The sequence below is a fragment of the Puma concolor genome, chromosome B3 (genome assembly GCF_028749965.1).
Source record: "Puma concolor isolate L17-30 chromosome B3, mPumCon1.1.hap2, whole genome shotgun sequence".
Taxonomy (NCBI): Eukaryota; Metazoa; Chordata; class Mammalia; order Carnivora; family Felidae; genus Puma; species Puma concolor.
In genome coordinates this window covers 116,466,984-116,493,582 of record NC_141672.1, presented here as the reverse complement: position 1 = coordinate 116,493,582, position 26,599 = coordinate 116,466,984, and the positions used below count along the sequence as shown (strand labels likewise).

At 38.9% G+C, this 26,599-nt stretch overlaps 1 protein-coding gene across 9 annotated transcripts in view; it reads right to left on the bottom strand.

Moving 5' to 3' along the window:
- Positions 1-26,599, bottom strand: part of NEO1 (neogenin 1) — a 243,552-nt gene that overhangs the window by 25,575 nt on the left and 191,378 nt on the right. For 7 of the 9 annotated variants that reach the window (XM_086711172.1, XM_086711180.1, XM_086711179.1 and 4 more), the window contains 10 exons: positions 26,177-26,325; positions 25,666-25,804; positions 19,683-19,732; positions 18,613-18,760; positions 14,373-14,483; positions 13,042-13,236; positions 6,963-7,058; positions 4,368-4,591; positions 4,144-4,282; positions 1,811-1,918 (listed from right to left, as the gene is read on the bottom strand). In XM_086711172.1, the coding sequence (XP_086567298.1) occupies positions 1,811-1,918; positions 4,144-4,282; positions 4,368-4,591; positions 6,963-7,058; positions 13,042-13,236; positions 14,373-14,483; positions 18,613-18,760; positions 19,683-19,732; positions 25,666-25,804; positions 26,177-26,325 (1,359 nt within the window). The remainder of the gene's footprint in view (positions 1-1,810; positions 1,919-4,143; positions 4,283-4,367; positions 4,592-6,962; positions 7,059-13,041; positions 13,237-14,372; positions 14,484-18,612; positions 18,761-19,682; positions 19,733-25,665; positions 25,805-26,176; positions 26,326-26,599) is intronic. The other 2 variants (XM_086711175.1, XM_086711177.1) reach the window with 1 other exon arrangement.

Genomic DNA, 26,599 nt, shown 5'->3' with positions numbered 1-26,599 from the left:
CTGGCTCTTGATTTCAGCTCAGGTCATGATCTCATAGTTTGTGAGATCAAGCACCCAGTCAGACTCTATGCTGACAATGTGGAGCCTGCTTGGGATTCTCTCTCTCCGGCTCTCTGCCCCTCCCTCACTCGTACTTTTTCTCTCTCTCAAAATAAACTTAAAAAAAGGCGGGGGGGCAAGGGTAAAATGCCTTCAAAATGCTACACTAAACATAATATAGAGAAAATCGCAATCTCAACAGTGCCAAGCTGTAAGTTATCATCTGTATCAGCACTTGAAGCAATAAAAGCAGTTATATAGTAACTATCATAAGTTAATAATACAGGGGCAAGAACTCTCAGAAGGAAACAATCCAATCACTTCAACATCTTAATATTTGAATAGCATACACATCAATGGTCTACAATTAAAATAATGCACTTTTGGGGCGCCTGCGTGGCGCAGTCGGTTAAGCGTCCGACTTCAGCCAGGTCACGATCTCGCGGTCCGTGAGTTCGAGCCCCGCGTCAGGCTCTGGGCTGATGGCTCAGAGCCTGGAGCCTGTTTCCGATTCTGTGTCTCCCTCTCTCTCTGCCCCTCCCCCGTTCATGCTCTGTCTCTCTCTGTCCCAAAAATAAATAAACGTTGAAAAAAAAAATTAAAAAAAAAATAAATAAAATAATGCACTTTTGAAAACAGACACTGATTTGAAGCGCTGTTTTACCTCGCACCAACATGATTTCCCAGGAGAAAAACTCCCCCGCCCTGGTGGGGAGAGGGTTGGGCAGTACCTTTATTAAAACTGCAGACTTGATGTGGCTGAAGTCCTAGTGAAACATCACCTGATACTCCCACCAGGGGGCACTCAGTCTCCACGGCCGAGGCAGGAAGAGCTACATGCCTACCTGACCTACACAGTGCAAAAATGCACTGCATGCATCATTACTGGTTTTTAAAGATAAAATAAAATGTAATCCAAGTCAAGTCATGCTTCCTTCTTGTAAGGAACAGGGAAGTTAAAAAAAAAAAAAAAAAAACACACACACACACCATGAGAAAGCCCAGGGATTTACGGAAAGGGATTCTAACTGGAAGTGGAAGCAGGACAACACTGAGAAATGCGATCAGTTCCCTTGGGCCTACTTATTCATACATAGGAACATCAGAAAGCAAACTCCTGTTCCTCAGCATAAACCTACACGGAGCAGAGGTTCCAAGGGGAATAATTAAGAGCTAAATCCCATTGGGCTTTCCTCCCTGATAAAGCCAAGGAAGACGGTGTCCTCTACTGTGGCAAGTTCCCTGGAAGTCCAAGGAAAAATCCCAGGTCCCTTCAAAGGCCTAGGCCAATTCAAACTTCTAACTCTAGTGTTAAGAGCACAGGAAGCTGAAGTAGCAGGCCTGGGGACAAAAAACTGAATTAAAAGTTTAATGGGCTTTTTGGGTCTTTGAATCTATATTTACTGGGTATTACCCTTTAGAATCAGGCAGGGTCTTTGACGCCAAAGCTGATTATCTAGTCAGAGGCAGAGAAGAAGAGCTTTTCTGATGAAAATAAATATGTCCATAAAGCCCCACCATAGCCAAAGACTGTCTAATGTAACAACGCCCATCAGACTTTCACCCAAAGTGAGTCAGAACAACCAACTGGCCATTCATCTTTACCTTACTGTGAGCAACAGCACCCCCTAGGTCCACTTTCAAGGATCACCATGACTCTGCACCTCATAAAATGACCAAGCCAGCCTTCAGACTCCCACTTCCCCCAACCACACAGCACTCTGCTGGGATGCTTCTGCAGAGGGCAGACATACACTCAAAGGCAGCTTACCTGTAATTTTGCCATTGGCTTCTGAGGGAGGCTGCCAATTTACAATTATGGTCCTAGGTTTTCCCTCTTTACTCACAACTGTCACGTCCTTGGGTGGAGAAGTAGGAACTACAAAAAAACAAGACTTTCATTAGTTCCTGTCCATTTCAATTTAAGTCACCATTTCCTCAACCCATTTATAAGGCACAATAAGAGGTATAAGGCAAAAAAGATAAAGCCTCCTGGCTTCAAAGAACTCAAAGTCTACCTGCAAATAGCTCCAATCAAGAGAAGAATATGCCAAGTACCAAAGAGAAAATACCACACAATGAGAATACAGAATTGTTATCTTGGCTTCGGGTCAGGGATTTATAGGATACTTAGGGAAGTCAAAAGACCTTTGTAGTTAGTTACCAAGTATCTAGTATATGCCAGCCATTTTATAAACAGTATTTCACTTAATATTTATGGCAACTTGAAAGGCAGTTACCACTATCCCTGCTTGACAGATCAGGGCATTGGCAATGAAAAAAGTCAGGTAATTTGCCCAAGATGACATTCCCCCTCAAATTTGGATAATTTTGTTAGAATATTTTCAAGTGTAAAATAATTTTCTCTTTCATTTATAGATGGCTCTCCAAACCAAATACAATGTTTAAAAATCCCTATTCCCTCAAAAAACAAATGATTTACAAACTGATGCTTTTAAGTTTGCACTAAACACACACTGTCAACTATTTGAGAATATTGTTCTGAAATGTAAAGTTGTTTATGAAATGGAAAAACCAACAGAATAAAACAACACTGCATTTCTTGTATTTCGATGTCATGGCTGATAACTATTAATGTACCAGTAGAGAAATGAGCAAATTAAGTATATCCTTCAATTTACTCTTCTCTACCTAAAATACTGGAATTCTCCTAGCATAAAATGGAAGGCAGGCAGCCTGGTGAAATGCACACATCCTAAGGGAATACGTAGTATCATTTATTAACTAATGGGTTGGAATTAAGCATAAAGATATTTTCTTTTTTAAAAATTTTTTTTAATGTTTATTTATTTTTGACAGAGAGAGAGAGACAGAGCATGAGCGGGGGAGGGGCAGAGAGAGAGACACACACACAGAATTCAAAGCAGGCTCCAGGCTCTGAGCTGTCAGCACAGAGCCTGACGCGGGGCTCGAACTCACAGACCGCGAGATCATGACCTGAGCTGAAGTCGGACGCCCAACCGTCTGAGCCATCCAGGGGCCCCAAGCAAAAAGATATTCTTAAAACTAGCAAAGAAAGTAAACTCAATGTCTACCTAAACTTTTGTGCACTATTAATTCTAAGCTCTCCAAAGTCAACCCTCTTTCTCTGTAGGAAGTCCAATCAACTGTGCAGAAGACAAAAAGGCATTAGGGCCAGGCCCAGTCCAGAGAGACTTAATAGCTCCATTTTTTTCATTATATACAGGTGAAAAAAGCCATAGGAGGCCAGAAGAGACAGAGACTCCCAATGGTTACACATATCCACATGCTAGAAAAGTGTAAGAGGTAGAAGGTAGGCCTACAAATGAGCAAAAGGCAAATGGAATCTCAAACTTGGATAGCCTGCTTTCCCCTTAATTTGTTTAGGTGTCTTTTACCTTTCATGTTTATTTACAGACAAAACCCGTTAGAGGCTGTCCCAATGGGAGATTTATCAGATATCAACCAGATATTAACTGGTTTGTAAGAAGGCTGCTGGGGCAGCTTTGTGGCCTACCAGTAAAGTTCTGAGGCTCCAGCAAGCATGGCATTGGCAGCTGCTTCGTTAAGGGCAGGTCACTTGTTTTTCTCTCAATTTAGCAGTAAAGCAGGATTAATGACAGTAATCCTCTACATCTACACAGTGCTTTATAATTACCATGTGCTTTCTCATCTGCTCATTTTACCCTTACAATAACCCTGTAAGGTATGAAAAGCAGATATTATTACCCCTCTTTTACAGATGGAAGAAACAGATGGAGAGGCTGGATGACTTACTTATGACTTACACAGTCAGTGTTTGGTTGATCTGGGATTGAACTCAAGTCTCTTGATTCCTAAAAACTAGTATACTTTGCATTATATTACCCCATTATTTGCTAATGTTCTTGTTCAGTGATGAAGAAAACATAATTCAAACACTGAACTCCAGCTGTAGCTGCTTACTGTGTTCTGTAAATGTGCTAATTCACACCCTCGATAATTTTCCTTGGGTCGTAGAAGCAGGTGATGAGAAGTCTCAGGACTTGGGATGTGGGACAATACTCACATGGACTTCCACTGGCTCTCATGTCTTGCAAAGAGAAGAAATGCCATGTGATGTAAGATTCAGACAACACATACCGAATTCAAAGGTGGTCCCATGGGCTGTCATACTCCATGTGCTTGATCTTCGACCTTTGGTCACCATCACAGAGAATTCATACAGTGTATTTGCTTTTAAACCAGTCACCAAATAACTTAAAGTCGTTGCATTTGCATTCTGGAAGCATATGAATGAAGAACTTTAGAATTAGGAAATATCAATAGCTATTAGCTTTTCTCACCCACAGCAAATGTGCCAGTACCTTGTACTTGGTGTTTGCTGGGATGTTGGTTTTCCATCGGACTGTGTAGTACCGGGAATCCGTAATCTTCTGGTGTTTGGGCAGTGAGTTGTCCGCCCATGTGATCCTTATGGTGTCATGACTCAGAATGGAAGCCTGAACTCCCACAGGTGGCATCATGGGAGTGGGATCTGGCACTGGAGTGTATGGAGCATTAATAACAAATAAATCAACTTCAGAAGTGTCTGGGTAAAAAGTAATTAAAAAAGGGAAGTGGCATTTTAACATAAACAAAAATAAAAGAAAAGGAAATGCAGGGTAACATAATGGAATGAAAGATGAGGAATGGAGAAAGAGAAAGAGAATCCGGAGTTAATAGATAACCATCATTCATTAAAAAGAATATTTCCACTTGCATTCTTTCAGGAAAAATTTGCAGGAAAATCTCTAGGGAAATAATTAACTATATTCTCTACAGTATCTGTATGTATATTAAAATCTGATAATCCAGTGATATTAACATAATCATACTTGAATTTTTTTAATTACTTGAAAATTCTACTACCTTTCCAAAAAGGATTGTGAGAAGATACAATCTGCTTTTAAAATCAAGGGTGTAATTTCAGAACAAGCAACACAAAGCTTATGATCTGTTTTGATATTTCAGTGAATATGGCCGAATTTTTGGGACATGGCTTATCAATGCATGTCAATGAACAGGTAAGGGTCCTACTCTCAAACCTGAGTCTTGAATGCCAGCCAATGGCAACTTAACCTAGCCTTGGTGTTAGGGTTATCTGATACCCACAGGGTCCAGTTGAGATCTACTGATGTCTTGGGTCTATAAGCAGTACAGCAAGATGGCGTACATCCAAATAAAGCAAAAGTAACTCTCAAGGGTATTATTCTTCCTGGGGAAAAGGTAAGGTGATACCATGCAGGAACATCTGCTGTACTTTCTCCAGTAGGGTCAGAAAACAATGCATCTAATGAATCCCAATCAGTTATGGGAAATGACATAGTTATGGATCCAAGTGACAGCCTTTATGAACTTTAGAAGTGAGAGTTCTTGTTTGATGGAATGTGCACAAAGGCAACAAGGACCACAAACCAAGGGTGATACAGCAGGATCCACTGGGCTTTATCAACTCTTGGTCAGGTTTTCTAAGTATACACAGATTGATTTAAGTTAAGGTTTTAAAATGGGTTTCCCACATGGTTATGGAAATTAGCCCTTCCTGTAACTCAAAATCTGAAATGGCATGGACCTTGTTCATGAATAATTGCCAAACTAATGTAATAGTCTCCATTTGTGTATTCCTACACAATGAGTACTAAAAATAACAGAGGAATAGCACACATTCTAGTCAAGGGATTTGTTCAAAAATTAGGACACAAACCAATTAGTTACAGAATATGCACCTTCAGATGCAAAAATCGTTAGACTTCTTTGAGAAATTTTTTTTACTTGTAATAACTCTTGGAAAAGATAATGATGTTACATGACTTAGGAACATTTTCTTGTATATTTCTAGCCAGAAGACTATTATTTTTAAGTCACATAAGAGAAAATAATTTCAAAAACATTTTTCTATTATAAGCCAATTTTAAAAAGTAGCAAACCACTTATTTAAATATTCTCTTTTTCATCTTACATTTTTTCCCCTTTCTGGAAAAAGAACTTATAAATTGCAAGCACACAGGAGAAGACAGGACAGAACTACCAAACAGGCAGTAAGGATGTTGGTCTTGTCAAGTAAAAGCATTAAAGAACAAAAGGGACAGAGATTATCTTTTTAAAAAGAATAATGTCAAATTTGCACTATTATACAAAGTATCCAAAAAATATGGCAGGAAATAGAGATTCACAGTTCTGGAAAACAAACGGAAAAGAGCATTTCTGAAAATGATAAATTCTTGGGTTTTCAGTATTCCTTAGAAAAATTTACAAGTCTTACATATTTATTTCAATAAGCTTTCTCATACAGCTCTAAATTAGAGATTTTATTTACCTACAGAAATCTTATATGTGTATTCCTTTGTTACAAAAAAAATGAGTATTTTGGTCTCTTTTGTAATAAATGTACAGTCGATCAAATGGATAGTATGATGGACTTTATACTCTTTATATAAACAAAGTTTATGAAAAGCAAATAGAAGTACTTTCCCAATCAACTCAGGCAACTAGTAAAGAAAACGATGGATTCACTCACTGATCATACACATTTACTGCTACATTCAGTAACCTATATAATTCCTCCAGAGTCATAGCGATCCTTTCTTTTTTTTCACTCCTTTTAGTTGTAACTCACATGACCAAAAGATGAAAATCACTTTTAATTCTCTCACAACTATGCTTTCTAGAGACCAACTTATTAAAAACATCTGCTGCATATCTACATAGAATTATTTGCATAACAGGACTGTTAATATTTTCTACAAAGAGAAAACCAGATATTAACAAATTTCCCTGCTGAAAGCCCATTTTCCTATATGAAGTCTATAGTGGCATATACTTTCCGTTCCACTGATACCTATGGGGCAGACCTCGTGCCAACATTCCACATAAGCTGCTGGAAAAATTGCTGAAGACTGGAGATGGTCAGGATGGCTTACCTGTGTGAGGTCTGGTCACGGCGCTCTCGTACAGGGGGATGCCTTCACCCACGTTGTTAAAGGCTTTCAGGGTTATCACGTAGTGAGAGCTGGGATCTGAAGGAAAGAAACAAGTGAAAACACTTAGAAAAAAATTCTCACTCCAGAATTTTAAAAATCCAAGGGTGACTATGCATGATCTTAAATGCAGAGGAAGTTAGGAAAGATTTTGAGAATTTCATGTGGGGATTCTTCTGGGGTGTGAGGAAATGGAGATGGCATCGTACACAGCCCAGAAAAGTTGGCTGGGATCAACTATCTGGAGTTAGTTCCAGGAGTGAGGGTGGCTGTACCTGAATCCTCTCTTGGCCTCAACTAACCAATGGTTTGATGTTACTGTACAGTGAGGGGCTCAGATGAGAATGAGTAAATAGGAATTTTATGTGTTGTAAGCCCATAGATGGAGCTTAGAATTAAACCCCTTTTATTCTCAGAAAGCGGGACAGCGAATGGAACAGCCAAGCAAGTGGAGAAGTAGCAGAACTGTTAACTCAGCAAGTGGGGGATCTCCAAATCCAGGAACTGCCAACCCCCATCTGGCCCTCAGGTAGACTTCTTGGTTGGATAAGGTATGGTCCCAAATTTCAACTGGCCTGGAGGTGATGTTGCAGGAAATGAAGCTGGAAAGAAATGCTCCCTCCAGTGATCATGTAAAATGCTACTAGTGACACTTGGTGGAAAGGGGGCATAAAATGGTTGGAGCAGAATTCATTCTCCTGTTGGCAAATCAGGAAGGCTCTACTTCTCACATTCCTGATCTAGGCAAGGTTTAGTATTCATATTTTGAAGTCCAGTTCCAGAAATGGGACTTCGGCTCCACCGAAGTATGGCAGGGTAAGGAGCTGACCCATACCACTTATTTCTGGTGAAGTTGGGCAGTTTTCCAAGAGGCCACACCTCAAGTGGCCTGCATTACTTCAAAAGCTTAAAAGAGCTGGTCTGCTTGGTGGCCCACTCTCTAGTTATCAGTGGGAAATGTACAAAGGCACCTCGTTTTCCAATGTCCGAAAGAAGTGATGATAAGTAGAATCAACAAGACTTAGTGCTTGACAGGTGAGGAAAAAGGAAAAGGTGCTGATTTGGGCAACATGATAGATGGTGATGTCACTCACTAGGATCAGAGACAGAGGCAGAGCAACCATGTACGCATTTTCAAGGCTTGATTCTAGGCCCCCTTCAATTCTGACTCTTCATTTTTTTCCTATTGTGTTTAGTTTGGATGAGCACACACGTGCCATCAAATGCAAATACGTTTCTTCAGTCTAGACCTTTCTTCTGAGCACTGGACCTCTATGTTCAACTGTCTATTTGGCATGCTCCACTTGGCATCTCCCTCTCTGTCCCCACTTCAGATCTGCTCCAGTGTTCTCTAGTTTGTAAATGGCACTATGTATCCTGCTGCTCAAGTCAGAAACTTGGGAATCATAAGACCTCCCTCTCCCTCCTCCCCTTTATGCAAATGATCAAGTCTTGTTGATTCCACCTTCTTGCCTCTCACCACTCTGCCTTGTTCTCAGTGCTCTATACTCTTTACCGTTATCTTTCAGTTCACTGAGCACCGTGAGCTCTCCTACCACTGGGCCTTAACATGTGCAGCTGTTCCATGTGCTGTGATACAGTCACCCTTCTTTGCCTGAACGGTGCCTATTCCTTTAAGAGGGCTCATTCCAGACTGGACTAGCCTCTCTGGTTATAGGCTATACCACCTCATATCTCTTCCTCAGCACTCTAAACAATTTCAATCATCTCGAAATAGTATTATTTCTAGTAATTAGAATCATGTCTGTTTGAAAGTCTGGGATATTGTAGGTGTTCATGAAATATTAACTGACTGAAAGATCTTCAGAAGACACTAACTTTAATTTGGGTTAAATTATGATAGAATGTGGGATATATCCCAGTGCAGATACCCAGTTAGCAGAAGTTTACATCAACTGGAAGGAGAGAGCTGTTGGTTGATTAATGAATTCCTAAATGTACTTTTTCCACTTCTGACTTTCTTCTTTTGTTTAACATTACATGCATTTTTGATCTATCTGTGTTGACAAACAGCTTAAGCTTACTTCACTTTATGCCAAATTAAACATTCTTGCTACTTTTCAATGTCCACTCTCTTTTCTAATAAAGTCTGTTTATTCTTCAGCACATGCACTGCTCCTTCTCATCTTATTTTCAAACACAATCATGACTCAGTCTTTCAAGTGCAGGCTAAGCCTCTTCCTTGACTGCTCCACTGTTACCTCAACTAGCTCTCTGTTCTCTGAACATACTTCACATCAACTCATTTCATTGTTTCTTGTGTTTTCCTATTAGACTGAAAGCACCTGAGGGTCAAGGACCATGTATACTGCAGAGGATCTTCATTTGAGTAGTTGCATAAAGGAAACGCCACAGAGACACTTTTATCCTACCAGCAAAGCTTTTCGTTTGTTCTCCTACAATTGCCTTATAAGACTGTTTCACAGGAATACTTCCTAGGTTAGCTGTGCTGTTTCTTCTTAAAGGAAAAAGACAAATAATGTTTCTGAATAAAGCATTAAATTGCTGTTTATTCTCTACCAGAAAAGATGAAGGTAATTCATTTGTTAGGCACGTAAAGTCATTCTTAGGAAAGATATTTAAAAAGAAATGATTTGAATAAAAAAGTTGGTCAGGGCAGACTCTGAATTTCAAGAGAAGTCTTTCAAAGAAAGATCTCTATAATGATAGCCTAATTTGGAAAAGTAATTACAGCTACCAAAATCAGTTCATTTTCTATTATAAAGTATTACTATTTCTCAAAAAAATTTTGGCTTTGTAAATCAACTTTCAGGTGTAATTAGCATACAATAAAATGCACCCACTTAAGTATACAGTTTGACTTTTGACAAATATATATACCTGCCTGTGTGATCACTACCACAATCCAGACAGAATATTTTCAACACTGCAAACAGTTCTTTTGTGTCCCCTGCGGTCAATTCCCATCACCCCTGTCTCCTCTGGCAACTACCGATCCTGCTTTGTCACCGTAGATAAATGATGCCAACTCTATAATTTCATAGAAAAGTAGTAATGCAGTGTTTGTGTTTGGCTTCTTTTGCTCAGCATAATGTTATGAGATTCGTTATGTTGCTGTGTCTATCCACAGCCTATCCCTTTCAATTGCTGAGTACTCCATTGCACAGATACAATTTACCATTTACCTGTTTACTCCTTTTAGATTTGTGTAAATATGTATTTACTTTGTGTAAATATGTATTTTTATTCCTCTTGGCTAAGTATCTATGAGTGGGAATGCTGGGTTGTGTGGCCAGCTTTTTAAGAAACCTCTCAACTGTTTCAAGTGGTTGTAACCTCAGATGTTCCCACGACAAGTATAAGAGTTCCCGTTCGGCTGAACTTTGCTGATATATAATCAGACTATTAATTTTTAGCAGTTGTAGAGAATGTGAGTGGTATTTTGTTGTGATTATATTTGCATTTCTCTGATGATTAGTGATGCTGAGAGTCTTTTCATGTGCTGACTGTCCACTCACATACCTTCTTTGGTATATTGCCCATCAAAATCTTTTGCCTATTCTTTTATTAAGTTGTAAGTGTTTTTATGTTTTCTGGACTCAAATTCTTTGTTAGATATTTGAATGAGGAGTATTTTCCCCTAGTCTGTGGCTTATCTTTTCATTTTATTGGTGTGTTTTCAAAAGATGAAATTTTAAATTTCGATGAAGTAAAATAGATTAATTTTTTAATTTTGTAACTTATGCTTTTTTATATCTTGAGAGATCCTTACCTACCTCGAAGTCATGAAGGTTTTTCCCTGTCTTTTTCTGGAAGTCTTATAGTTTTAGCTCTTGCATTTAGATCTGTTTTTGTGTATGGTGTGAGATAAAGGCCAAGGAAAGTTCCTTTTCTTTATCATACAGATATCTAATTACTCCCATACCTTTTGTTGAAAAGACTACCCTCTCCTTACTAAATTATGGCAGCGTGTTTGTAAAAAAAAAAAAAAAAATCAATTAACTCTATCAATCAAAAAATCATTTCACTCTATCAAACTATGTATCTATTTCTGGATTCCATTCTGTTCTATTGATCTATAACACCGACCTTTGTATCAATACCACCACAATGTCTTGATTACTGTAGCTTTATAATATGTACTGAAATCAGGCAGTGTGGGTCGTCAGAAAACACTTGAATAAATGTTGAAAAGACCACACTACCTGATTCTTCATTTTAAAAAATGTTTGGCTATTCTAGTTCCTTTGATTTTAAGAATTAAGTTTATCAATTTCTACTAAAAACCTGCCAGGATTTTACTTGGAGTAGTACTGGGGAGAACTGTCATTTTAATAAAATCATTTTCTTTTAATAGTATTATCCAATTTATAAACATGGTACCTCTATTTATTTAAGTCATCTTTAATTTCTCTCAGCAATAGTTTTCTAATTTCCAGTACAGACCTTCTACATATTTTTAAAGTTTATCACTAAGTATTTCATATTTTTTGATGCTATGTTAGTATTGTTATTTTAATTCCAACTTCTGTTTATTGTGAGTACATGGGAACACAACTATTTTTGTATATCAACTCTGTCTCTTGTGACTTTGTTAAGCTCACTTAGAGTTTTTACAGATTCCTCAGGATTTTCTACCTTGATAACAGCAAGTATGTACAGTGCAGATACTGGTTTCTAAATATCATTTTCCAAAAAAGAAATCAGTGTTCCTTGGAGAAATGACTGATTCAAGGGCTAAGGGCAGGGAAAATATCTTACTGTGTCACAAGGAAGAAAGTACCCACAGAAAGCTGGAAGATGTCAAACAAAGGAAGTGGCTATAAAGAGACTCCCACTGGCCATTCTTTCACTAAGGAAGAAAAGGAAAGCGCTTCTGTATCAAAGAATGCTGATGAATGTAGGAGAAGTAATAGAATTAGAACTTCACTTGGGAAACACCACCACAGAACCTGTTAGGAAAACGCTAAAACAAGTGAGTGAACATTTGACGACAAACAAGATATTTACAAAGACTCAAGGTATCTCCCCAACAAGGTATTTATTAATTATGAAGGAAAAAACCAGTAACCTTATGTTGGAGAAATGTGGCAGATACCCTCTGAACCAAGTGATTGATTAACATCACCTAGCATTAACATCACAGCCTTTCATGTGCCTCCTGTTGTGATGCACTGACAAGAACACAACGTATGGATGTCATTTCTTCCAAAAATGGGTAAGCTGACTGTAGTGAGGAAACATGAGACAAGTCTAAACTGAGAGACATTCTACAAAATATAAATGGTCTATACTTATAAAAAATGTCACAGTAATAAAATATAAGAAAAAAACAAGGCACTACTCTATGTCAGAGAAAACTAATGAGACATGATAACTAAATGCAATAAGTTACCCTGGACCAGAAAACAATGTTTTTCTTTTATTATAAAGGACTTTAATGAGATAACTCGTAAAATATAAATAAAGTCTATAGATATTGTCTCAGTGTTAACTTGCTGACTTTGATAAATGTACTATGGTTATATTAGAAAATGCCCTCAAGTTTTAGGAAACTCACATAAAAGTGTCAGAGGGTAGAGGGCATCACATGTATAACTTACTCTCAAATGTTTCAGAGAAAAAAATATGTATGTATAGGAAGATAGAGAATGATAAAGCACATATGGTAAAATGTTAACCTTTGGGGTCTCTTGGTGAAGGATATATAGGAATTCTTTGTAGTTTTTAAAAGTTTTCTGTAAAAATAAAGTTATTATACAATAAAAAGTTAAGGGGCACCTGGGTGGCTCAGTTGGTAGTGCATCCAACACTCTTGACTTCAGCTCAGGTCATGATCCCAGGATCGTGGGATCAAGCCCCGTGTCAGGCTCTGTGCTGAACATGGAGCCTGCTTAAGATTCTCCCTCTGTCTCTGTCTCTCTTTCCCTCTGGCCCTCTCTCCCATCTCTCTCTAAAATAAAAATTTTTTAAATTTTTTTAAAAAGTTAAAAAGAAAGAAATTCCATGTGCATTTACTTCCTCTACTCAGCATACATACCCAGATTTTCGATGGTGTAATATCGTTGTTTATAGTCCACTTTGATGGTCTGGGCATGAGGGCTGCCAATACCATAACCAATGGCATAACCTCTGACCACAATGTTCTGATTCTCTGGAGGAGTCCAGCTTACTACAATGCTAGTGACAAGTGGTCGGACGTGAAGAGAACTAGGCACTTCAGGAACACGAGTTTCTGGGAAGGAAAGTAGAAAAACAGGACTTAGAATATTTCACCATCCTTGGGCCATGGTGTTTAGCCTCCTGTCAAATTATTTGGGGCTAAGATTTTTCCATTACACCCAAGAATTCACAGAGAATCTGTACATATAGTGAAGTATGGCCTGTGGTTTTACCACATTCTAAGAAGAAAACAAAACCCAAACAGCCTGAAATACAAGACAATGAAATATTAATTTGGAAGGGAAGGCAAAGGAATCTAAGAACCTCTGCCCAATGGGGAAAACAAACAAACTGCCTTTCAATAACTACTCATTCCTCCTGGTCCCACATGTGAGTCCCAGACTCAACTAGGTGGCATGAAAAAGGCATAATACCAACTAATTAGAAGCCTGTTGTCAACAGGTGATCAAGTATCACATTACAGCAACTGTATCAATTATTTACTCCTCTAAGTAATGTAAGTCAGAAAACAGGAAACCTTAGAACTACATATTGATTTAAATGGTGGGAGACTAAGAGGCTTAAAAAAGGTAGCAATTTATAGTATCTTTCAAATCCATCACTTCAAGGCATAACTTGCTATCTAAATTTAAAAAGTGGTAAGCCAAGAATGAGAATAAGGACCGGAGTCTTTCGTCTCCTAAGTGCAGTACCAGTGTCCGATAAAGACAGACAGACAGACAGACAGACACACACACACACACACACACACACACACACACACACACACACACACACACACCCTATATGGAGGTACTCACTGAACACAGGTGAGAAAAAGGGCAAGGTGGGCAGGACTAAGAGAAAAGGGGAGCTGTAGCTGAAAAAGGAGGGATTGATGTGGCTCAGTGTTCAATTTTAGATTATCCATCTACTCAATGGCCTTGATAAAAAAACTAGACTTAAAGCACCTGTACATTTTTATTTGTTCTGGTTCTGCTTAAAGGGACAGATCTCTAAAAGCCACTGGGGGAAAAAAAAGCATTCTAGGAGACTTGCTGCATTACAGTAAGGACAGCAGTGTAATATATTAAAGTTCACAGATTTAAGCCACATACACCACCAAATCTGTGGCTTTCCAGTTTAAATAATTTAACTACAGTTAGTTAGTACCTAGCTTCTGCCAACCCTGTTGATTGTTGTTCTTACCATCTAAATCACTTTCAAAAGTTTCAGCAGACAGCCAGTCAGTAGCCGGGCCTGTGCCATTGATGGTTAGAGCAGCCACTCTGAAATTATATTCAGTTCCCCGATCAAGACCTGAGACCCAAATGAGGAGGAAAAAAAAAAAAAAAAAAAAAAAAAAGAAGACAAGTTGAAACAGATTTGGAAAACAGAAGATTAACAACTTGTCATTAACCAAGTATCCCATCCACCAACTCCATACACAGCTACTATCTTGATAAAGTTTCAGTTAAAGTTAACATAGCACAAGCAATACATCAACACAGCTCAGAGGAGCTCCCCCACATCTCCAGGAGAGGCTGAAGCCCACACAATCAGGAGGAAAACCAATGAGTAAAGGTCCCAAGAGATTACAGACTTTTTTTTTTTTTTTTTTTTTAAGAGTCTGAAGGCCCCTCAGAGATCATTTAATGTAATCTCTTCACTTTGTTACTAAGGCAGCTAAGGTCAAAAAGAGGTGGAAGATAATGAAAGAATCCTAACAAAGAAATAAAGTCAGTTGGTCTCAGAAGATACCCAGGACCAGAAAATAACTCAAAGATGTAACTCCTGCTGGGTTACCTCAACCTCTGTTCTCTGAGTCATCCCCATAACAAGAGTAGAACAATTTTAAACACCAAATGTGGCCTGGAAATCTTTTTCACAACAGCCTACCTGCCCATAAACTTAGGAATAAGCCCTTTCTATTATGCAATTTTTCATAATGACTATCAGTAATAAACCTGCCTATGTACTGAAGGCAACAAAAACCCACATGTAAAAGTCTACCCTACAAAATAGGGCAACAGCCAGTAATATAGTCAGCTATTCATATTATTTACACATCCATTTTTTTCTTCTGTTAAAACAGATAACATAAAATTTACCATCTTAATGATTTTTCAGCGTACAGCTCACATGTATACATCTTTTGAGCACTTAAATACTAAATATAGCCTTAGATCTCATAAGGTTGTGAGAAATGATCCTACCTCCCCATATCGAAATATTAGGTTCTTTGGCCAGCAGCATAGTACAGAAGTTCTTAAGAGAGAACCTGAGAGGGAGGACGCGGCCAGGATGCAGCGTGGCTCAAAACAATCCTGTCACACGTGAGAGATGGGTGGGAGGTTCTGTTCTCAGCAGGCCCACCCTGAAGCTGGTTGCCCACAGGAGAAGCAACAAGCAAGGCAGGAGGAGGAGTCAAATGACTGGGCCCAAGTCAGTTCAACCTGTCACCTCCCTGCATACACTGAACCCAAAAGTGCCAGAGAGGGTTGTGCATGTGTTTATGACTGTTAATAGACAAATGATATGGACTACTGGCAAACATGGCTCAACTGAGGTCCTAAAAGAATTCAACCAATCAGATTATCATTCCCTCCCCGTAGGTGAAAGTCAGAATGTAAGAGAGCACGTAAGCAAGTGACAGTGCACACGCCCATGTGAGCAGGAGACATGAGTGTAAAGAGGCTGAGTTCCTCTCCCCATAAGTAACCTACATAATGCAGACTAAAACTAAGACCCACACTTAATGTTTACAAAGACACGGCAGAATGTGTTAAGTGTTGTAAGTGGCATAAAACGAAGAAACAATTCCTTCTGGCTACCACTTAGTCATATTTGTGTTTCGGTATAGGATCCTGGTAATCCACATTGCTAATACTTATCAAGCTTCAAGTTAATGCGCCAGGAGAGCAAAGATGTCCATTTTTGCCCCCCATTGTGTACCTCGTGCCAGCACATATGAACAAAAGTTCAGTATAGTCCATTAAACAAATGAATCCATATATGATTTTAAAATCCAAGGATTTTCTCGATAAAGAAAAAGCTGTTTTGGGGGCACCTGGGTGGCTCGGTTGTTTAAGCGACCGACTTCGGCTCAGGTCATGATCTCAGTTTGTGAGTTCGAGCTCCGCATTGTTCCCTGTGCTGACAGCTCAGAGCCTGGAGCCTGCTTTGGATTCTGTGTCTCCCTCTCTCTCTGCCCCTCCGCTGCTCACGCTCTGTGTCTCTCTATCTCTCAGTAAAAAATAAATGTTAAAAAAAATTATTAAAAAAAAAAGAAAGAAAAAGCTGTTTTTAACATGAAGGTGATTACTTGGCTTAAATGTCAAATGTTTCATTGAGAAAATGAATAGTCTCCTCATGGCCCAGGACTACACTCTGTTTCTATACTAGTAACAGGAACAGTACCTGGTACACAGTAAGTATCTACTACTAAATATTCAAAATAAAGGCCTTACAGATGGGAAATGTTATCTGTATTTGGTATAAAATCAGAAACTTTTTTTTCTCATTTTTTTAAATGTTTATTTTTGAGAGAGAGCCAGAGACAGAGCATGAGAAGGGGAGGGACAGAGAGAGGGAGAGACACAGAAGCTGAAGCAAGCTGCAGGCTCCGAGTTGTCAGCACAGAGCCTGACATGGGGCTTGAACCTGTGAACTGCAGGATCATGACCTGAGCTGAAGTCGGACGCTCAATTGACTGAGCCACCCAGGCGCCCCAGAAACTGATTTTTAAGAACATAGAAGATGCTCCTCTGTGAGATGTCTCAGCAACACTATTTCAACTGTGTTTACACGCTGAAGCTTAGAGCTGTGGGGTTCCCGTGAATAAATTAAAAGACTGAAAGCTACCCTAAGAGACAAACATTCACCTGTTTTGAAAGAAGTCAATCCCATCTGTGAGCTGAGGAGTAAGGAGAAAAGCGTGCTGGATTACCAGAGCAAAGTTTCCACTACAGAGACTCAATTAATTGTTAGAGATTCCTACCATTACACGTCCTGACCCCAGATCTTGGTTCTGCCAAGAACGTGACCCCTTGGGCACAGCAAAGAGGTTGATGTCACGCTTCTCTCCCCAGGAGGGAAGCAATGTAAGGGAAATTGAGAGCTCCCCAAGGGAGCTGAAACTAATTCTCAGGGCTTAAATAATGGTGACAATATCTCCAATTCTTGTAGTTCTCTTCTACCAGCTCTGCTGGGAAGCCCCAAAATGGCTTCTTAGGGGCATCTATCTCTGTTCCTTGTAAGCATAGTACAAATATCCAAAGAGCAAAAAAGCACTTCATGTTTCTTCTCATGCTTCTCCTGCAAAGCCAACTGGTCCTTGCCGAGCCCACTCTACTCCCCTACCTGAGGAAAGAAGTGGGGGGGGGGGGGCGGCATTCTGTCATCTGTAGAGGGAATCCATATTAGAGATGCAAGAGGGTCCATTTTTTACCAACTATGCCACCTGCTCTGCTGCACAAAAAGGGAAAACTGCCCAAAAGGAGCTATCCCTGACAGAACTTTCTAAAACTTATCATGCAGCAAGCAGTAGAATGATTGCTACACTGCTATAGCTATTCACAAACGTTGCTTCGGGCCACATATACATGAGTGGTGTCCGTGTTATGTAGACCTCTGCTAACAGCTAGACTGAGCAGATTCTTGGCCTAGACAGCTTTGTTTTACCTTCTTTTGAGATTACAAAAAAATGAAGACTTAGGATGGTTCGACTTACTATTTTTTGACTTTGTAATGATATAAAAGTGATACACATGCAGTAGAAACTGTACTTTGAATTCTAAATTGTGATCTTTTCCCAGGCTGGTGATATGAAGCACAGTCTTCTCTTGTGATGCTGGGTGGGGTCAGTGGCAGCACCCAGTCAACCTTGTATCACGAAGGTAAACAACTGATACACTTACAAAATTCTGTTTTTCACTCTCAGTACAGTATTCAATAAAGCACATGAGATATCCAACAATTTGTTATAGAATGGTTTTTGCGTCAGATGGTTTGGCCCAACTGTAGGCTGATGTAAGTGTTCCGGGCATGCTTAGGGTAGGCTAGGCTAAGCTATGAGGTTTGCTAGGTTAGGTGTATTAAATGCATTTTTGAGTTAGGATATTTTCAAATTTTGATGGGTTTATTGGGACATAACCCCACTGTAAGTCAAGGAAGATCTGTATCTATATATTCAAAAAAGAAAATGTGGAGACTACAGAAAACTCCAAGTGAAGAAATGAAACTCAAACACAATCTCAAGGCTCAGATAACAGAACACTTAATACTATTTTCTATTAATTTGATTATCAGGTCAGAAGTAGACTGAATTAATTCTCTTGCACTGTTTTCACATTAAGTCACCAGCTCAGAGTGGTCATTAGACTAACATAATTCAACTCCTGAGAAAGACGCTGTCTCCTAACTTCTGCCCACGTGCGGGGCAGCTTACCTTCAATCAGCTGAGAGAGCTGTGTCCCAGGTACCAAGGTCTCAGTGACGTCACTCTTTCGGGAGGCCTTTCGGTAGCGAATCTTGTAGCCAGTAATCTGACCATTCTGTGTGGATGGAGGAGGTGGCTGCCAGTGAATCACAATACTCTGGGGAAGACAAGAATATTGGGAAAAGACCAAATCTATCAAAAGCTTGGTCCTGTTTGGTATATTATTATCCTGAATTCATGGACATTTTAAAGGCAGCCGTGTGCTCAGAGTTTTGCTTAAGGATCACTCAAAATTACTTTTCAATTTTAAAATCTTTAATGATCGAGTGGGGAGATTACAGTTGCAGGTAGTATGTTCTGGGCCCTTATACATTAGGCAAAAGTCTCAGAAAAGTTTCCATAAGGAAAATATAAGGTCAGAGGCACATGGATTAGAAAGTAAACTATGGTTTAGGTGTAAGGTGCTCTCTTCTATCTCCACTGTGGAACAGCTGAAGTTGAGCAATTTCTGCCAAAAACTCTTCAAGAAGGGAATTGTTAATAGTGGTTTTTGACGAAAGGAAAAGGGGTCCTATGGTACTTTTTGAAAGGACTGAGTGTCTCAGGTGTCAGTGAGCCCAGAAGGGGCTGTGGGTCTTTGAGAGGCACACGTGGTCTTCAGTGAACAGGGACTTGACTATGAGGGAGTCTGAACACATGCAACGCTCTGACAGATGTCCACCTTCAGCTTTGCACTGAGCTCAATGCATGGAACTGAGGGGTTATGGTATCATAAACTTACTTCTTTCTACCTTATCACCAATGTTCTGAACTGCTGAGATTTATAATGTCATGATTTGCATAACTGCAATACATCTGCAGAAAGACTATAGTAATTTTGGCATGAGAGAAAGGCAGTAAAGTTAAACAGAAAATCCTGGAGTCGGTTTCCAAATTCAGTTTTACTGGTAGGTGGAATATCTATGACACCTTATTTCTCTGCTTGATGACAAGTCTTTTGACACAGACTCTCCCTGTCTATAAGCCCTCCTGAGACTTAATAGTATGCTAGTAAAAATGAATAGCAACATAAAGTTTACCTTTGAATTTCTTACTTCTAAGGACAGATTCTGAGGAGCAGCACTGGGAACTGGACAGGCAGAAAAAGAAAAAAAAAAAAAGAATTTTTTTTTTTTTTTTTTTTACCCATCATGTGATATTCCTGGCCAGACTTTATACAAATGTGCATCTCAAACACTTATTATACAACTTGCAGATCTAAACCTAGCTGCCAATGCCCTCATGTTGATAGAAGTATGTGGATAAGGTGTGGCCATATTTGACTGGCTTAAAAAAAAAAGGGACACATTCATATAAAGGACCCCATATCCAAGTTAGGTTGCACCTTTGGGGAGTCATTTCAAGGAAATGACATTGACTCTAAACTTTTTTAGACCCCATATATACATTCTGAACCTTCAACATATCATTCTGAATATTCTTGGTGATAGCATATCTTTACCTAGGGGAAAAGCTACAAATTTTCTGGAAACAAGTCTAACGAATATGGCGAGTAAATGTACTGGGTAATGTTGTTATGAGCCCCAAATATGAGGTGCATAAATCACTGAGCTCTGCATTCTTGTGGGGTTCCTAAACTGGTTTTGAAGCCAATTCCCAAGTACAGTAAGGAGAGATATACAATGACAGCTTCAGTAAAGGGGCCATCTGTTTTCCCAAGACAAATTCTATTGCAGGGAACACTCATTTTGATGTGACAAGTTTGGGACTGCTGGTTAAACAAATAGCTGCATAACTTTAATTTCTCATGTATGAGAACACAAGGCAGGGCATTCTCAAATTTTATGATCCACACACCTTCCAGCATCCCTTTGTAGTAACTACAGCAGGCAAAAAGAATTTAAGTAAACCTGGTTAATTTCCTCTTCACTCACAAAACGCTGACTTTAGCTCATTTTCTCCTAATCCATCCATGGAAACTTCTGTCTCCCTTTCTCTGACATTTGGTGACCAGATATATGACTCAGTGCCCACTGCTCTATATGCTTCTGGAGGACAGACACTATTTCTTGCTCAATGTTGTATCCTGTGCTAAACACAGTACATCAGGCCTCAACCCAGAGATTTAGACAGAGAAGGCCTCGAGTAGGACTCCAGTGCGTTTTGAAAAAAGTCTATGAATGGTTCCAATCATCTCCTGGCTAAGAACCCCTGACTTAGTTGCAGAGGCAGCCAACATAGCTGTTGCTGGTGTCTTCATCTTCTTCATCATCATGACTAAGATTTGCTGCCTGCTCCTACATGGCAGGTAGTTAATCCTTACAACAATCCTACAAAGTAGTTTCTATAATCATTCCCATGGTATAGATGAGAAAGCTATAGATGAGGTTCAGGGCAGTGAACCTGACCGAGTTACTTGTTTCGCTAATGTAGGGAAAGAATGGTCTTAATCCACAGTGCTGCCCTTAACCACCATGCTCAGACACATTCAGTTCCCATGACAGGCACTGTAGTCAGCGTTCCAATGAGTGCATTGTAACTGGTTCATGTGTAAGTTTAAAAGCCTACAGTAAACATTTTTTCTCTCAATTTTTCTCAAAAGTCCTGACCAAATGGCTTATGTAGTTGGCTAACCAAACTATAATTTGTATTTATATTTCCCAACTTTTTATCCTGAAAAAATGCCAAGCACACAGAAAAGAGCGGCAAGAATAAGATATTGATCTCTACATATTCTTTTCTTGGATTCACAAATTGTTAATGTTCTGGCACATCTGCTTTATTTCTCTCATTATATTTATACTTGCATATTTATATATCTACGTACTGTTTCTGAATCATCTGAGGAACAGCTGCAGTCATCATCATACTTCGCTCCTAAATACTATATAGTACGTACCTCCTAAGAACAAGGATGTTCTCCAACAAAACTATAATAAAACAATCACATTCAGAACATTTCATCTTAACCCAAAAATATTATCTAGACATCAGTTGCATTTCTATATGCTAGTAATAAAGTTGCAAAAAGATAAATTAAGAAAACAATCCCACCCAACTACAACTGTACCAAAAACAATGAAATACCTAGGAATAAACTTAACCAAGGAGGTGAAAGACCTGTACTCTGAAAACTACAAAACATGGATGACAGAAATTGAAGACAACACAAACAAATGGAAAGATATTCTGTGTTCATGGACTGAACAATAAATATTGTTAAAATGTCTATCCTACCCAAAGCAACCTACAAATTTAATGCAATCCCTATCAAAATACAGACATCATTTTTCACAAAACTAGAATAAATAATCCTAAAATTGGTGTAGAACACAAAAGACTCTGAATAGCCAAAGCAATCCTGAAAAACCAAAGTATCCAATCCCAGATTTCAAATTAACCTACAAACCTGCAGTAATCAAAACAGTATCATATTGGCACAGAAACAGACACACAGATCTACAGAACAGAGATCCCAAAACGAAACCAACAATTATATGGTCAATTAATCTTCAACAAAGGAGGCAAAAATACTCAATGGGAAAAAGACAGCCTTTTCTTTTTTTTTTTTAATTTTTTTTTTTCAACGTTTATTTATTTTTTGAGACAGAGAGAGACAGAGCATGAACGGGGGAGGAGCAGAGAGAGAGGGAGACACAGAATCGGAAACAGGCTCCAGGCTCCGAGCCATCAGCCCAGAGCCCGACGCGGGGCTCGAACTCACGGACCGCGAGATCGTGACCTGGCTGAAGTCGGACGCTTAACCGACTGCGCCACCCAGGCGCCCCAAGACAGCCTTTTCAACAAATGTTGCTGGGAAAACTGGAGAGCTATATGCAAAAGAATGAAAGTGGACCATTTTCTTACACCATACACACAAAAAAAAGCTCAAAATGGCTTAAAGACCTAAAGGTGAGACCTGAAACCGTAAAAATCCTAGAAGAGAACATAGGCAGTAATCTCTAGTATCAGGCACAGCAACATTTTTCTAGAAAAATGTTGTCTCCTGAGGCAAGGGAAACAAAAGCAAAATAAACTATTTGACTACTTCAAAATGAAAACTTCTGCACAGCAAAGGAAATAATCAACAAAACTAAAAAACAATTTACTGAATGGGAAAAGATATTTGCAAATGGCATATCTGATAAAGGGTTAGTATTCAAAATACATAAGGAATTTATATAACTCAAAACCAAAAAACCAAATAACCCAATTAAGAAATGGGCAGGAGATATGAAAAGACATTTCTCCAAAAAAGACATATAGATGGCCAGCAGATACATGAATAGATACTCAACATCACTCATCATCAGGGAAATGCAAATCAAAACCACAATGAGATATCACCTCACACCTGTCAGAATGGCTGAAATCAAAACCACAACAACAAGCGTAGGCAAGATGTGGAGAAAAGGAACCCTCTTGCGATGCTGATGGAAATGCAAACTGGTGCTGCCATTCTGGAAAACAGTATGGAGGTTCCTCAAAAAGTTCAAAATAGAATTACCGTATGACCCAGTAACTTCACTACCGGATATTTACCCAAAGAATACAAAAACACTAATTCGAAAAGATAAACGTACCCCTATGTTTATTGCAGCATTATTTGCAATAGCAAAACAATGGAAGCATACCAAGTGTTCATATATAGATGAATGGATAAAAATGCAGTATGTATACACAACCACCCACCCACAAAATGGAATATTACTCAGCCATGAAAAAGAATGAAGTCTTGTCATTTGCAACAACATGGATGGAGCTAGAGAGTATAATGCTAAGTGAAGTCTGTCAGTCAGAGAAAGACAAATACCATAGGATTTCACTCATGTGTGGAATTTAAGAAACCAAACAAATGAAGAAAACAAGAGACAAACCAAAAAAAAAAAAAATCCCCAAAACAATAACAACAAAAAACCTAGACTCTTAACTACAGAGAACAAAATTCCGGTTACAGAGGGGAGTTGAGTGTGGGAATAGGTGAAATAGGTGAAGGAGATTAAGGGTACACTTATCATGATGAGTGTTGAGCAATGTGTATGGAATCACTGAATCACTATATTGTACACCCAAAACTAATACAACACTGTATGTTAACTACACTGTAATTAAAATTTTTTTAAATATTAAAAAAATAAATTAAAAAATTATGTAACATATCTAATATTTAAAATTGCCTACCTAACATTAACTAATTGTACCAATATTATTCTTTATAGCTAATTTTTTTAATGTTTATTTTTGAGAGAGACAGAGTGTGAGCAGGGGAGGGGCAGAGAGAGAGGGAGACACACAGCAGGCTCCAGGCTCTAAGATGTCAGCACAGAAGCCTAATGTGGGGCTCGAACTCACAAACCGTGAGATCATGACCTGAGCCAAAGTCAGATGCTTAACCAACTGAGCCATCCAGACACCCCCCTTTATAGCTAATTTTACTCCCAGATCTGGAAGCCAGTTGAAGATAATACACGTTTTTTATTTCATGTCTTTATTCTTCTTTAACCTAGATTACAGTAGGATATTCCCCATTTAAAAAAAATTTTTTTTAACACTTATTTATTATTGAGAGACAGAAAGACAGAGCATGAGCAGGGGAAGGGCAGAGAGAGAGGAAGACACAGAATCCGAAGCAGGCTCCAGGCTCTGAGCTGTCAGCACGGGCCCTACAAGGGGCTTGAACTCACAAACCGCGAGATCATGACCTGAGCCGAAGTTGTACGCTTAACTGACTGAGCCACCCAGGCACCCCCCTCACCCATTTTTAACATCTATTTATTTTTGGAGAGACACAGAGAAAGACACAGAGAGAGAAAGAGACAGAAAGAAAGAAAGTGGGGGAGGAGCAGAGAAAGAGAGGGAGACACAGAATCCAAAGCAGGCTCCAGGTTCTGAGCTATCAGCACAGAGCCGGACGCGGGGCTCAAACTCACAAACTGGGAGATGAAGACCTGAGCTGAAGTCAGACACTTAACTGACTGAGCCACCCAGGTGTCCCATGATACTCCCCATTTTTTTCTCTGAATAGTCTGTATACTTTTTTTAATTGTCCTCCCCCACCTTTTCTTTCATGAGACTCATATTTTTTAAGAATTCAGGCCAGGGGTGCCTGGGTGGCTCAGTTGCTTGGGCATCCGATTTCAGCTCAGGTCATGATCTCATGATCTCACAGCTTGTGAGTTCGAGCCCTGTATTGGGCTCTGTGTTGACAGCTCAGAGCCTGGAGCCTGCCTAGGATTCTGTGTCTCCCTCTCTCTCTCTACCCTTTTCTGCTCATGTTCTGTCTCTCTCTGTCTCAAAAATAAATAAACTTAAAAAAAATTTTTTTTAAATTAAATAAATAAACAAAAATAATTCAGGCCAGTTTAGTTTGTTTTTTTTTTTGGTAGAATTTTCCTGTTAGACACATCCAAACTAAGGAAAATTCTATAAATAAACAAACTGGCCCAGACTCTTAAAAAATATTGCTGACTTTCAGAAAACAATACATCATATACTTATTAATTGTAATAAATGCCATGATCTTCTGTTCTATTATAAAAATATTTTTTTAAAAATGCTGGTCTTAACCTACTCAATGCCCTTGGCAGGCTGTAGTTTGAAAAATACTGCTCCAGGTCATGGTTATACGAATGTAAGTTAGCTTCAAAATGCAGACAGAAATGAAACTGTCACAAAATACTCAGAATTAAAAAGAGCCATTCAGAACACAAATATGATTGCTAAGTCAAGAAAGCCAGCCTTCCATCGGTCCTGGAATGGTCTGTGTTACGAACAAGCAACACCATTTACTTACACAAAAATAAAAACACGAGAAACTATTTAGTACCAGGCACTACATGTTCTGTACTCTCTCAGTAAATCTTTACAGCAAACCAATGAAGTTGGTATTATCTACATTTTACACGTAAGGAAGCATGCTTAGACATGTTAAGTGACTGAAGTCCAGAAAAGGGGTAGAACTGGGTTTGAACTGAATCTTCTTATCATCAAAGCCCATGACCTTGCTACTAGGCCACCAGGGCCCCCAAGCACGGCACGTGTTCCAAAGGAAGAAAGACTCACCATCTGACAACGTTCGAACAGCAACATCTTGTGTGGAGACTCCAGGACCATGTTTGTTGTAAGCCACCACTCGGAAACTATACTCTGTGTATTTTTTCAACCCATTAACAGTATGGGAGTGACTTGAAACGTCAACATCCTTGAATAAAATAAAACAATTTCCATGGATACAACTCAAGCCAAAAGACATGCTGTGAAATAATGAGCTATACAAATTCTATATTTGATACAATGCAGATTTTTATCTCTTTTACAGAATGCTACTTAATGAAGTGGAATAATCATAAACACTGGCAATTTACTGGGAAATACTGCTTGTTGTTTAGTGACCCTTGCTGATAAAAAATACAGAATAAAACTTGGTACAAAGAAATAGAGTCTGCTGACTTTTCATTTCCTATATACATCTTTTTTATTCTCAGATTTCTAGACAAGCAAGTATTGAGTTTCGGAAATATATTTCAACTCCACTATTCCAATCAATGGATGAAAAAATGGCTTCATCTTATACCTGTTCTTTATCAGTCCCTTTTTCCATGTAGTACAATTTGTAATTCTGAATTTCCCCATTGCCAGACAGAGGTGTTTCCCAGGTGACAGTGATGGACGTAGGTGAAGCTGCATGTGCTCGGATGTTAGGTGCTGGGCCGGGAAGCTGAACTAGAAGGAAAATTTTGAGACAGTGAGATATGAGTGAAATTTAATATACTCCTCAATAACCATTCTCAGCAGTAATGTCATTTTGGCCATGTTTTTAAAAACAATAAAAACTGAGAAAACGTTTTGATGGAAGTGGCTTTAGGATAATATATAATTAAATGCATTGCCCTGTTTATGACTCAAATTATAACCAAAAATGATCTGTGAGGTATCTCAAATGTATTCAATGAAAAAAATAAACATTGCAGAATTTTTCCTGTGGTTTATAAAGTCC